This window comes from Trematomus bernacchii, unplaced genomic scaffold (assembly GCF_902827165.1).
Source record: "Trematomus bernacchii unplaced genomic scaffold, fTreBer1.1, whole genome shotgun sequence".
NCBI lineage: Eukaryota > Metazoa > Chordata > Actinopteri > Perciformes > Nototheniidae > Trematomus > Trematomus bernacchii.
Window position 1 is genome coordinate 6,857,343 of NW_022987593.1, and position 12,493 is coordinate 6,869,835.

The 12,493-nt window shown below is 41.1% G+C and overlaps 1 protein-coding gene across 5 annotated transcripts in view; it reads right to left on the minus strand.

The window, feature by feature from the left end:
• fat1a (FAT atypical cadherin 1a) overlaps positions 1-12,493 on the minus strand; it is a 72,483-nt gene that overhangs the window by 46,012 nt on the left and 13,978 nt on the right. For all 5 annotated transcript variants that reach the window (XM_034129227.1, XM_034129228.1, XM_034129226.1 and 2 more), the window contains exon 3: positions 9,246-9,560. In XM_034129227.1, the coding sequence (XP_033985118.1) occupies positions 9,246-9,560 (315 nt within the window). The remainder of the gene's footprint in view (positions 1-9,245; positions 9,561-12,493) is intronic.

Sequence of the window (12,493 nt, forward strand, 5' to 3'; positions counted from 1 at the left end):
AAAGCTACTGCAGAGTATTTTTCTGATCACTTAATTAATTTACTGCTCATCTCTACAAAAATCAGTTCAGCCGCTCTGGAGCATGGTCTCTTGGTAAAATAGTTTTAAAGCACAGGCTGCTTTCGCCCATGTTTTTAAAATATTTTAGATTTCTGATTGAGCATGAAACCAGCTTCCTCCTCAATATGTAGAAATGTCTGGGAGTACACTATGAAGTGCCAGAAAATATGTTGCATCCACTGTGGATGAGCAAAGCTATTTTAAAACATGTTGTGTTGTGGCCTAAACTGCTTTTGTGTTTGCGTCGATGCCACATTTGTCTGACTTGCTGCCAGCTCGCTCAAAGTTCTCTGACCACGAGACACGCCGCCCACTCTGATATCTGAGCACGGATCTCACATTGGAAAACATCTTGTTTCCAAAAAACCTTAACTTTCAGAAATCTAAATCTATTTAACCTCTTCCCGCAACCGTCATAAAAAAACGACAAGGAATGGTCCTTTTATGTAGGACCATGCTGCAACTAGTGTTTTAGCCGATAAAGGTGCACTCGTATATCTCTACCTAAACGTTTAGGAACTATGAAATTATTGCTTGGTAAGCCAGAGCTCAACAGAGAAGTCTGAACTTCCAACCCACAGCCTTTGTAACAACACACACACACACGAGCCATCCTCAGGCGTGGGCCGAGCTGGGCCGACAGTAATTATAGCCATGCTGTTTTGAAAGGGGGAGAAAAACAACAGCAAAAGCAGCGGTGGCAGTCTCAACCATGTCCTTGAGAGCTACAACCACTGCTCCAAAATGGAGGCCTGGGGGGAGTTAAGGAGTCCAGGACATTGTTGGGCAGGTTCATACCCGGACATTGCTGATGTGATTAAGTCTTTGGAGTGACACACATATTTATGTGACAAACATTCAGCAGTAACTCCAGACAATTGGGAATGTGCTGTGTGTCTGCAGAGGCTGGACCATGTTTAAGTCCTTGAGATATTTAGTAATGTTGATGATGAACTGACAGTATTCTGTGAAAATTCATTATTACAATTCTTGTTATTTCTCACGGGTGTGGGAAATAATGAACACAGCATGCAACCTTTCGTATCCTGAAACCCACTCTTCTACTCCAGACAGTTATATCAATATTCGCCACTTTATTATGAGTTAAGTATCTGCCACTTGAGCCTAAAAAAACGCTGTGAAATGTATCTGATTGCACTGCTTGTGATGCCATCTATACTCTCAGATGAAAGCTGTGAGAGACGTACATCCAAAGGACTGTGGGAGTTTCAGAAGGGATTGGTTCATTAAAGTAGGAGCTGTTATCCTTTTAACCGAGTGTCCAAAATGCTGCTAAACAAGAGCTACTGTTTGCTTTTATTGAAAAGGAAGGCAATGCTTGGCATGCCATTTAAAACAGCCAGTGTGGTCCGACTAATGTCCTGTTCTGTCATCTGGAAGCACACAGAATTTGACAAATGCAACAAAGAGAGGTAATATAATCTTATACAAACACATTAATAAATTCATATAGTCTTTGTGAAAATCAGTAAAAGGGATTCAGCGGAGAAGCATTGTTTGCATTAGGATTGAGATACCTCAGCACCTCACAGCTGCAAGGCTTATTTGTAATCTAAAAAGGCAAGCACGTCATGGAAGACTTGGGGCTTTGGGGGATTCGGGTTCCCAAGTGCTGGTGAAAGTGAAATGTTATGGGGAGTTGTGTAAATGGATGGGATGCTTGGAAGGATTGCAGCAGCAAGGGTCCCATGGTGCTTACTGGAATATTTGACCTTTGTCAATTTGTAACTGTAAAAATGACATGTACACACTGGGTGGCATTAAAGACCAGGCATACAAGACATTAACAGTAAGAGACTGCATTGGAGAAATGTACCCATGCTGTTATTGCAGGCAGCTAGTTCAGTTTTGATACATAGTTTTACACATCTTGTTAAATGACATTCCCCTCTCTCGCTCATACACCTTGAGATCTATCATTGATGAAGTGAAGTCCTTAAGCCTTACACCCCTTGAAAAAGATCACACCAGCATTGTAAGATGAAAACATTCCACTAGAATAGTTTGAAAACAGATAGTCAATGGTACAACTACATTGTTTGAGTAAACTGTGTTGACTTACCTTCCAAGACAGAGCTGATTCTTGCTAACAGACAGTAAGCATGCTCGTTAGCTCTAAAAGCTTAACTTCCCTTTTCAATAGCACACTTATGAATGAAATGATGAACAAACCTAATGAACAAAAGGCCTTGGGGGACTAAACCACATTGTAAGGAAAATGCAAAGAAGCTTGGGAAGCTATTGTCACTGAATAACACCAGAGTGTTCCCCCCGCTCGTTAGCATGTGTCGTGGAAAACCTGTGTTTGTTCCTTGTCTTACAATGAGTTCCTAAATTCTTGGTTATATCTGTCGTAACCTTACAATGAGTTCCTGCTGTCCTCACTTGTACCTGTCTTTGACCCACAATGTGTTCCTAATTTCAACACTTCCATCTGTCTTAAACCAGTTCCTGTTTTTAGCTAATGCCGCGTTTCCACTACACGGCCTCGGTCGGCCCCGCTCGGTATGACTGGGCCTCGTTAGGACTGGCTCACTTTATGGCGCATTTCCATTACAGTTTAGGAACTGGGGCAGTATCTATAGTAACGCAGTGTAGGCGGAGCCGTGACGTGATCTTCAGAGGACCCCAGAAAAACAACACAGCCGTTAGCTGTTAGCACTCAGAGCTCACAGCTCCTCATATATGTTCAGAAACTAGACAAAAGTTAAACAAGTACAAACCACAGACTGTCTGTGTCATGGTGAATACAGTCGCTGCTTTATTTATGTCTGTATAGGCCGTTGTTGTGAGTGTGGACGGTCGGGGCATATACTGCGTTAGCTTAGCCAATCTCCATTTAGAAAACAAGCATTTTAAAAGGTTTTTCCCCTGCCGTCTGTCTGCAGACTTGACAAAGCATTAATTCATGGTTTTTACTAACCGGTATCAGTATGTTGTTACTTCGGCATCATTTTGAAACGTGTATTACAATTTAATCACGGTCAAATATGTCCATCTTGTTGTAGTTGTTGCCCCCTTGCCAGCGACGCTCTCTCTAGTTTAGCATACTCAGCCCGACTCAGCCTCGTTGTCTCTGGCCCTAGACCCACGATTTTATGAGGCCAGAAAAACTGTGAATTAGGACCCGCCGGCCGGTACTAGGCCAAGTGGAAACGCAACCAAAGACGGGCCGCTGACGTCACAGCCCTCTTAAACCGGGCTGCGGGCTGTAGTGGAAACGCGCCATAAGTTCCTGATTTACTATATTGCCAATGTATGGTTTCTGTTCCTCTGGAAAGCGGGCGTAGCTTATCTATCCATCCAGCCCTGCCACAGTGACAGGTGACGAAGTGCTGTTGAACTGTCAAGATCCTATAAAACCTATACGCACTCTTGCCCCTGTGCGCACTCTTCCAGAATACTCTGTACTCCGTGAGACCTGTGCCTTATTTGAAGCTTCAAATAAAGATCCAGAAAGACAACTCTGTTTCCACCATTTTATTGATTGATCATTCTAATTGTATATCTCCACAGTATTGACTAGGTCTAAGATTTCCAGAACACATGTTAGCTTGTCAGCTACAGCAGTTCACTAACTAGACTTGCAAGTAGTCACCAAATGTCTTTTGACCAAATATTTTAACAGGATGCACAGATGACATTTACTGTGCCAACTTATGGTGTGACCCAGTATTTGAACAAGGTATCACATATCATATGAATTGGGCCAAAATGGCAAGAACAGAAAAATAAAAATGCAGTAAAATGTAGCTCTGTAGCTTTGAACTGTTCATTTGTTCAAGGCAATTTATACACCTTCCACATTTAAAGTGCTTGTCTGTATGGTGCACTTGAGTAGGTGAGGCAATTTGATGTGCACCAACAAGAGTGACCTGGGCCTTTTAACAGAGACGTTTCTCTAAACGTCTACATTAACCTTTGAGGAGATATGAAACCTTCAAACTCAAACACTTCACACCGTAATTTTACTGTGTGGTGAAATCATAATGTTTATTCTGTAAACTTTGGTTTACCCCTCTTGACATCCACATAACAGTGACAGTGTTGGCAGTACTTCTCTCCAGACATTTGCCAATACACTGTCTTGACAGTAGCCTCATCAAACCCCCAACTGCCTTTCAAAATACAATCAAATCAATCAATCAGAATACTTTTTTAGAGATGCCACCATATCTGAGCAAAAAGCACAAAAGGGTGTCATAGTTACTAGGGCTTCTCGTTTACACAAAAAACAAGCCTACTGAGTAAGCTCCTGTCTTTTATTTGTTTTTCAGTCATGAGGGTGGTTACCATTCACATAATGTCTGAGTACACCATCGTTTTTGGGTGGTGTTCTTATAAAGGTTGAGAAGTTGGTAAATGTTAACTTTGACTTCTTCCTTTTTTTTTAAGGGGAATAAATAGCAAATCATTTTTAAAGATTAGATGCTGCACCATTGGATATGTTTTAAAGATATTGGGGTTAAACTTAATGTAAGCCACCTTAGCCACCATGACCACTCTTTGAAGTATTAGGACAATCAGGAATGTTTTATTTTTACAATAGCTCTTGGGAGCTGTAACAATTGGTTGGCCCCTAAATCACCGGAAACATCAGGAAGTTGTTGGAAGTATCCATTTCCTATCTCACTTCCCCTGATAGCTGTTGGGGCTTTGGTAAAGCACTGATAACCCCAGTGTGTGTGTTTTCACCCTCAAACATAGAAAGCGTTACTGAAAGTTAAGATGAGCACCACACAAAGTGGATGATTCGCAGCTGCAGTCCCACTGGCTGTTTTCCCTTACCTTTTCATTCAACCCCGGGGATAACAATTACACATAAAACCTGTCGAACGTATCCAACCTTGCCAAAGCATTACCCACGGCGCTCCTTTTCAACTGGTGACAATGAATTGCAGGCTGCAGGCAAAGATAAAGAATGGGCCAGAATGGTTCAATACGACTGTAAGAAATCACCTAGGTGTATCTTTCTTCATTTGGGTTTAACCACTGGAATGAAGGCTGCAATTAAGGGGCAAACACTATCAGGTAGAGACAGCCATATCCAATTGAGGCATGCTCTTGTCCTCTATGACATCATTGTCTGCTGACGAATACAGATAGGCACCATCATTATAGGGTGGAGTTTGCAACAAGCTTAAATTACTCTAAGCACACATCTCGTGTGTCAGGTCAGCACTGACTAATGATACTTTATTCTTAAAAGTCAATGAACAACCCTTGAATAATTAGCGAAGCTTTAGAAAGTACTAATACCAAACATAGAAATGGAGAAAAGGTGAAACAGGAAGTAGAATAATGAGCATTCAGCAAGATAAGATTGTTATCGTAGTGATCTTTGCTCCAGCTTTCTCTCCTTATCTTAGATTTGAGAAACATCCTGCGTGTGTTCTGATTACAATGTTCTGCTTGGTTGCCCTTTCCTAACACACGCGTGTTCGGGCACAAGGGCTCTGCTCAAAGTCCAGTAAGTCATAGCAAGAGTGATTCACCAGGTAATGAACACTGCTCACTCTTCCACAGAAAAGGTGGGCAACTAAAGTCAACAACCTCACATGAACTAGTTCAGAGCTCGACTACTTCTTTATATAGGAAATACAACATAGCAGCTGGTGGGCTGGCTGTCTTGGCTTCTGTATGCATGGAGAAACCATTCTAATTTGCACTCAAGTAATAAACAACATTTGATTACATTTACACATTCTGCATAGAGCAAACACACGATTATACCATCTGTATGTCTCACACAGCCCATATCCTGTTGTGACCCGTTGACAACACGCCTAGGAGTCCGTATCCAGGGAAAATAATTCTCCTCAGCCGCCCAAATCAAGGCTTTGGACATTAAAACAACTGTGGTAATGTCAGTGGGTGGGATTAGATCTGTGCCATCAGACAACTAGGCAATGGTTTATCTTTTACAATATCAGATCCTAACAGTATTATTCAAATTCATATCCAGCTGACTGGCATAATTTCCACCCGACACGGCTCTGCCTATTTTTCTTTCCCTTGGATCCAATCCCTTCAAAAGCAGTGCTATATCATACTGCTAAATGTTAAGCTCTCAGACGTTGGGATTGTAATAGTGTCTGCTAGAGAGAAGAGCTGGCCTTGCACTTTGCTGACAAACAAAAGTCAGAGAACAGCCAAAACAGCAGGACTTGTTTACTTGGCAGAAATAAAGTAGGCCTAAGCCTTTCATCCTGTGCTTTACTGTGCCAATGTGGCTCTGTGCGGAAAGAAGGGCAACCGACGCCACCCAAGGCGTCAAGCGAATGCCTTCATAATGTGTTTGAAGCTAGAGAGGCTGCTTGGAAAGCTACTCAAGGCTGTAGCCTACGATAGAAGGCTAGCTAGTTAGCCTGGAACACATGCACATTCTCAAACCCACACACAAAACATAGGCCTTAACGTCTTTTCCTTTTTTTCCCACCCCTTGGTAAAGCTTTGTAGCTATGCCAAGGGCCTATGCCTCCAATGCAATTTTAGAACATGTAATTACAGAGACTTACACGTTGTAAATTTAAACATTTTTCAAAAACCTGTAATATGCGGTGAGAACGCCATATTGAGTTGATAATGTGGAGAGATATCAAGCCTATTTTCATTTCCTTTAACACCACAGTTAAGGAAAATAAAATATAATTTGTAATGGTTCCTCAAGACTATCCAGCTCTAAACTAAAAACATTGGCTAGTTAAACGTGTTCCTGTCGTTGTAACTGGCACTCGGCATAAATCACTGTCTTCTCTGGTAGGCAGCTACACTGGGCTCCCTCTTTTCTCTTGTTTTCTTTTCCCACCCACATGTCTACCTCCATTCTCTGCTGCAAATCTTCAAAAACAAAGAAAAAGAATCCAAGGAACAGATCAGTGATTTAATGAAGTGTTCTTTGGTAAAACCACTCTTTGTTGAACCTGAAGCAGGGGGCTCTGGTGTCCCACTGATAAAAGTTTTAACATGCTTTGATATGCATGAATGGTTCTTATCCTTATGCCTCAGTGTCCTACATAACACCAGTTTTTTTCAAAGAGGTCTTCTGACACAAACATTTCAAAGATACAACCAATTTTATTGTAAAAAGGTTCTGCCCACCATGGACTTGACCATAAGCTTTATTAAAACGGTAATCCTATGAGAGGGAAATAAGGACTCCAGTTATGTGGCCAAGAAGATTTTCAACTGCCTAATAAGTGATTTACTTTAAAGTTTACCGTGGGCATTTACCAAAATCGCAAAACAATGCACAGTGGGCCTGGATGAAGACATTGAATTCATCCTCTACAGTGGGAAAAGAGGTCAAAGTTTAACATCAGCTGCTTCCAAGTAAACATTCCTTTCCAGTTATGGTTCCATAATGTCACAGGTTTCTAGTCCATAGAAAGGCAAAAAAGACAGAATTGATATGGAGGAAACATGATTGCAAAGATATTTTCTTCACAGCTCAAGGTCTGCCAACTTTCTTATAACAGCGCTGTGTATGACTGCTTTGTTGGAAGATAAATATTCAATTTCCTAGCACTTTCATTTTACGCCCCCCAGAGTTCTTATCAGCATGTAAGCTGATCTTGTCATGCATTCAGACGAAACACCAACCCCTATGTATCGGCATACCTAAGGTCTCCTCTATTCTTTCTCTTTTATTTTTTCTTTCATTTCCTGTCCATTGGGGAGTGCCTAGAATTACTGTGGGGCTTTTGTGGGAGGCATGCAACATGATGAATCCTTATTTGGTTGGAAAATTGACATTGCCACTTCCAACAAAAATACCTCCAGTTTGTTGATGTGACAACCTTGGGAAACAGGACCACACACGTCACGGAGGACGAAACAGAGCAACTGCTTCACTGACTGTTACTCATTTCAGTTTCATGAGCACTAACCTGTGTGTAAGGTAGGTAAGAAAGACAAACTCATTCAGTAAGAGTAAAACATTCAGAGACATGCTTATTTTGCTACTGTGAACTATGTTAGTCAAAACGAAAGTTATCTGTACACTTACTGATGGTCCTTGGTTTATTTAATATTTTTATAACCCCAAAGATTAGTGTTTTCCCTAGTTGATTGTTGGGGGAGGGGTTAAGCTTATGGCATTTTACCCTGCATACAATTAGCCTAGCAGCTAGGGACTTTCCTTGCACTGAGCTCTTCCACTCTTAAGTCACTGCAATTCCCATTTTTGAAACAGAGCAGGTATTGGTAGCGAGAGCAACAAGTGAGTGGAGCGCAGTGTTTGAATGCCGTCTTTTGAGTCGCAAAGCCCTTTGTGTGTGCAAAACCCTGCACTCGGTATAAAACAGAGATCAAATGAGAGAGTAACTAGCACAACAGTAAATGACAGCAAAACGCAGATAAGACTCACGCACTGAGATGAAGTGAAACAAGTGCACCTGAATTAAGTCATTTTTTCTTTTAGCGAGAGTGACGCATTAGTAAAGGCTAAGTAATGGCTCTGATTCGGTTTATATGCACATGTAGACCACATTTCTCAACGGAGTCAAGCATAACACAAATAAATCTGTAATCTACAGACCAGCTCTGAATGTACATGGAGCTTCACTTTGCACCTTTTACAAGTATTTGTTCTGCTACTCAACTAAACATATCCGGCTCCTGCAACTTTAAAAGATCCCAATGAAATATTAATCATCACACCATTTGCAGAGTACCATATGAGAGAACACTTTAGTGTTAGAGTGGAAAAATCCCCTCTAGGCTCAACCCACTGCTGTCCTGGGTTAAAATATTGTGTTCACACTGCTCTTCCTTTTCACAAGAACAGAAACAGGAACCTCACAGCAGCTCATCCGCTTGTCAGCCATGCAGTACAGCATATTTTAAAACCTGGCCTGTAGTCTCAAAGGATAATTTAATATGTAGCACAATTATTTATACATAGCATGTTTGCCAGATTTGTGAATTGTTACGCAGTGGCTTGCCTAGGATCAGGCAAAAGTGTTGCAGGGTATACAGTATACAAATGAATCCCTGCGTACATGCATGCTGATTTTCTATGGTTGTTTAGTTTTTATTTTAAACTAGCAGACATATTTAAGGTAGCCTTCTTTCCTAGAATTCAGTATAAACTCATATGTCAGAGAAAGGGACTTTCTACTCCCAAAAAGCAATTTATAGTGACATAGAAACAGCAATCTTACCGGTCCTGGCGTTAACGGCAAAGAAACCCTGGGGATTGCCGCTGGTGATCCTGTAGGTGAGTTTATCACTGGCCTTGGCATCTGGATCCACTGCATTTATCTGGATGATTGACACATCTTTAGGGGAGTTCTCCATGACAGACGGGTAGTAGACAGGTTCTGAGGTCTGCGGTGCATTGTCGTTGACATCTTGCACTTCGACGTACACCTCAACAAAGGTCGAGAGCGGCACCACGCCACGATCCATCGCATAGACTGTGAGCCAGTAGTGAGGTGTTGTCTCGTGATCCAGCAGTTCTTGTGTTCGGATAATACCTAGGGGATGAGAAAGACATAAACAAAGTCTTTAGCTTGTGTCATGTCAGGGAGGATTTTGATGTGCAAGACATGCCATGAGTGTCACATCACTGCCTGAACTATAAGTGATCTCTAAGATCAATTTCTAGCAATAAAGGGAACAGAGGCTGGATCACCAGCTGTCCCTGATCATGTTGACTGAAGGCACCTTGACTGAAACATGTCAAGGAGGTATATCAACAACAACCAATCAGTGCTCTCCTGTTTACATTCTCTGGCAGGGAAGTTTTTTCACTGCCATGTGGGGGCTGTAGCCGTCAGCTGTGCAAACAAAAGAGCTTTCAGAGGCCTGTGAGTTGTATAAGTTGACAATGGTTAAAGAGTGGAGGATGGGAAGGCTTGCAAACTGAAAGAACTAAGTGCTGGATATAAAATGATAGGACTGACTGACAATACAAAAATAACTTTGGTGCAAATAGGTCTCAATGCACCAAGTAAAAAAAGGTACACATTTTGTAACATCAAGGTATATTTTAATGTTAGAAGTAGAACAATGCATTTCTATTGGGCACCGATACATGCTTGAGTTGTAAATGTAACTTCTGCCAACACACATTCAGATGTTTGAATGGTTGAAACTGGCAGGAAGTGTGAATGTTCTTTCTGAGGCTTTAGTGCTTTCAATCCCCCACCCAAGCCCACTTACGGCACTCACCAGGTGCTCAGTAAGTACATTTGAACTTTAGGAAAGGGATAAGTGTGTGTGTGAGAGAATGTGTGTGTGTATGTGTAAATAGACATAGGGGAGTTTCAGTTTAAAGGAGAGGGTGTGCACATGTCTATATGTTAATTTACTTGGGAGGAGTATTAATAAATGTGTGAACATGAACACTAATAATCCAATAATAAACAGACTAAGACTTCTGTTTTTAATTCAATGCAAGCACGGAACATGTTGCAACGTGAACCTCATGCAAAGCAGTTACCTTGATTGGTTATTCACTGCAATCACTGTAAACTGGTTTATGCTCAATGCATAACAATAAATTGGGGAGAAAAACAAAAAGCAAAACCTTCAGGAGGCAAAAACTGAAGAAATAGCAGCTGAAAAACCACCATATTAATTGGGTAACTTGCACTTATAAGGTCTCATTATTTCAGCAAGGACAAAATATAAGGCAGGAAAGGGCAAAAATAAAAACACAAATATCTTCCAGACAATGGAATCCTTGACAACCTTAAAAATAACAACCATTTATATGTTTGTGTTATTTGTGATATCTCTATAACCTTGATGAGAGATATAGCTATATTTGATTGTTTTATTATCTGAAAACCAATAAAAGTGAATAACGATATAGGCACACCCATATCATTACCGGGTGTGGTTGTGTCCATTTTGTAGTCTGAGTGTATAAGACACTTACTGGTGGCCCAGATAAGAGCGCTTCCACAAAGCCATACTAATAAGGACATATTTAAGGTTCAAATAGTTTACACAGACAATCTCTCTTTCTGCTGCTGCCTTTGTTCACCCACTGTAACGTGATGAACTGTGGTGAATGACTGCAACTGAGAGCAGCCAAACCTTGTCCCTTGGGTAAAGACACATTTCTTAGAAAAGAGATACAAAATACTTCTCACAAAATTCACAATTTTAACACGGAAGGGGAGTTTGGGGCTACAGCTCATTTATTCTGTCGCCCTGCTTTACTTTACCGTCCCTTTATTTTCAACCTGGGATCCTATCTTGTCATTAGTCATCATTATAGCTCTCTCAACTTGGCTTGAGGCTTGTAATAAGAGGGGTAGTCAGGCAAGGGGAGAATAGGTAGCTCGCTTTAAATGTATCCTAAAGCCAAGAGCCCCATGACAAAAACAACACGGCCAGTATATCAAGAATGCACATTAGACGACTCTGTATAATCAAAGTAATGGTTTCTCTCTGACACACAGAGAGAAACACAACCAAGCATTAGAAAACTCAAAAAATAAGTCAAACTAACAACAGTTTGATTGTAAACATTTAGATACAAATAACGCATTATTGCCTAATTTATAATCTTATTTAAGATGACAACTTGGGAGTGGATCCCAACTGGAAGAAAACATGTGCAGAGATTTGCAAATGTTAAACATAAATAAGAGATGCAGATGCTTATGTGAGGGATAAATGTTTCAGTCACCGGTAGAAAGTGGAGAAAGGGGACTTTTACTAGGGAAGTTAAAGATACGAACAAAAGTGAAGACAGTATGAGGTGCGGGTGTGAGGAGAGGAGGAAGGCCTAGAAGCAAACAGGAAAATATGAGGCATTTTCTGAGCCTGTGCCAGGAAGATGCCCATGCTTGAGTGCTCATGTGTTTGACCGGCAGACACCAGGGTATCAGACTTATTCTACTTTCTTCAGGGTCATGCTCACATTCCTTCCGCTTGTATCTATCAGCATACCTGAGATACATTCATATGTTGCAGATGAAAAACGTGCAAAATGAATACAACTGCAGCTGCAAGAATAATAATGCTATCTACAATTCAGCCTTTTCACACCAAACGTCAATGCAAACGTGCAGAAAGAAGAACATATTTTTCTGTTCATATTTACCTCAGAACAAAACTAAACAAACAACTTCACCAGAAATGTGTAAAGGTAAACAGCATAAGAAAATATATCTGCCAGTCTTTGGCTGACTAGTTAAAAACAAAGCACATGAAAGACGAATCTGAAGAATTTAGTGGCCACACCCATCCCATCCCATATACCTAGCCTAAGCCTACCCACTTAGGCAAAGGCAAAACCTGCCCGTAGGCCGCAGAAAAAAGAAAAACAGGCCGTGCAGCAGCCTCTGCCAGTTTGCTTTCCGCTTTTTTTTGCTCTTTTCTTTTCCCTCTGGCTTTGTTCTTCAAAGTTACTTTAGCACAGTGGCAGTGTGGTGAAGCCTTCAGACAGCCA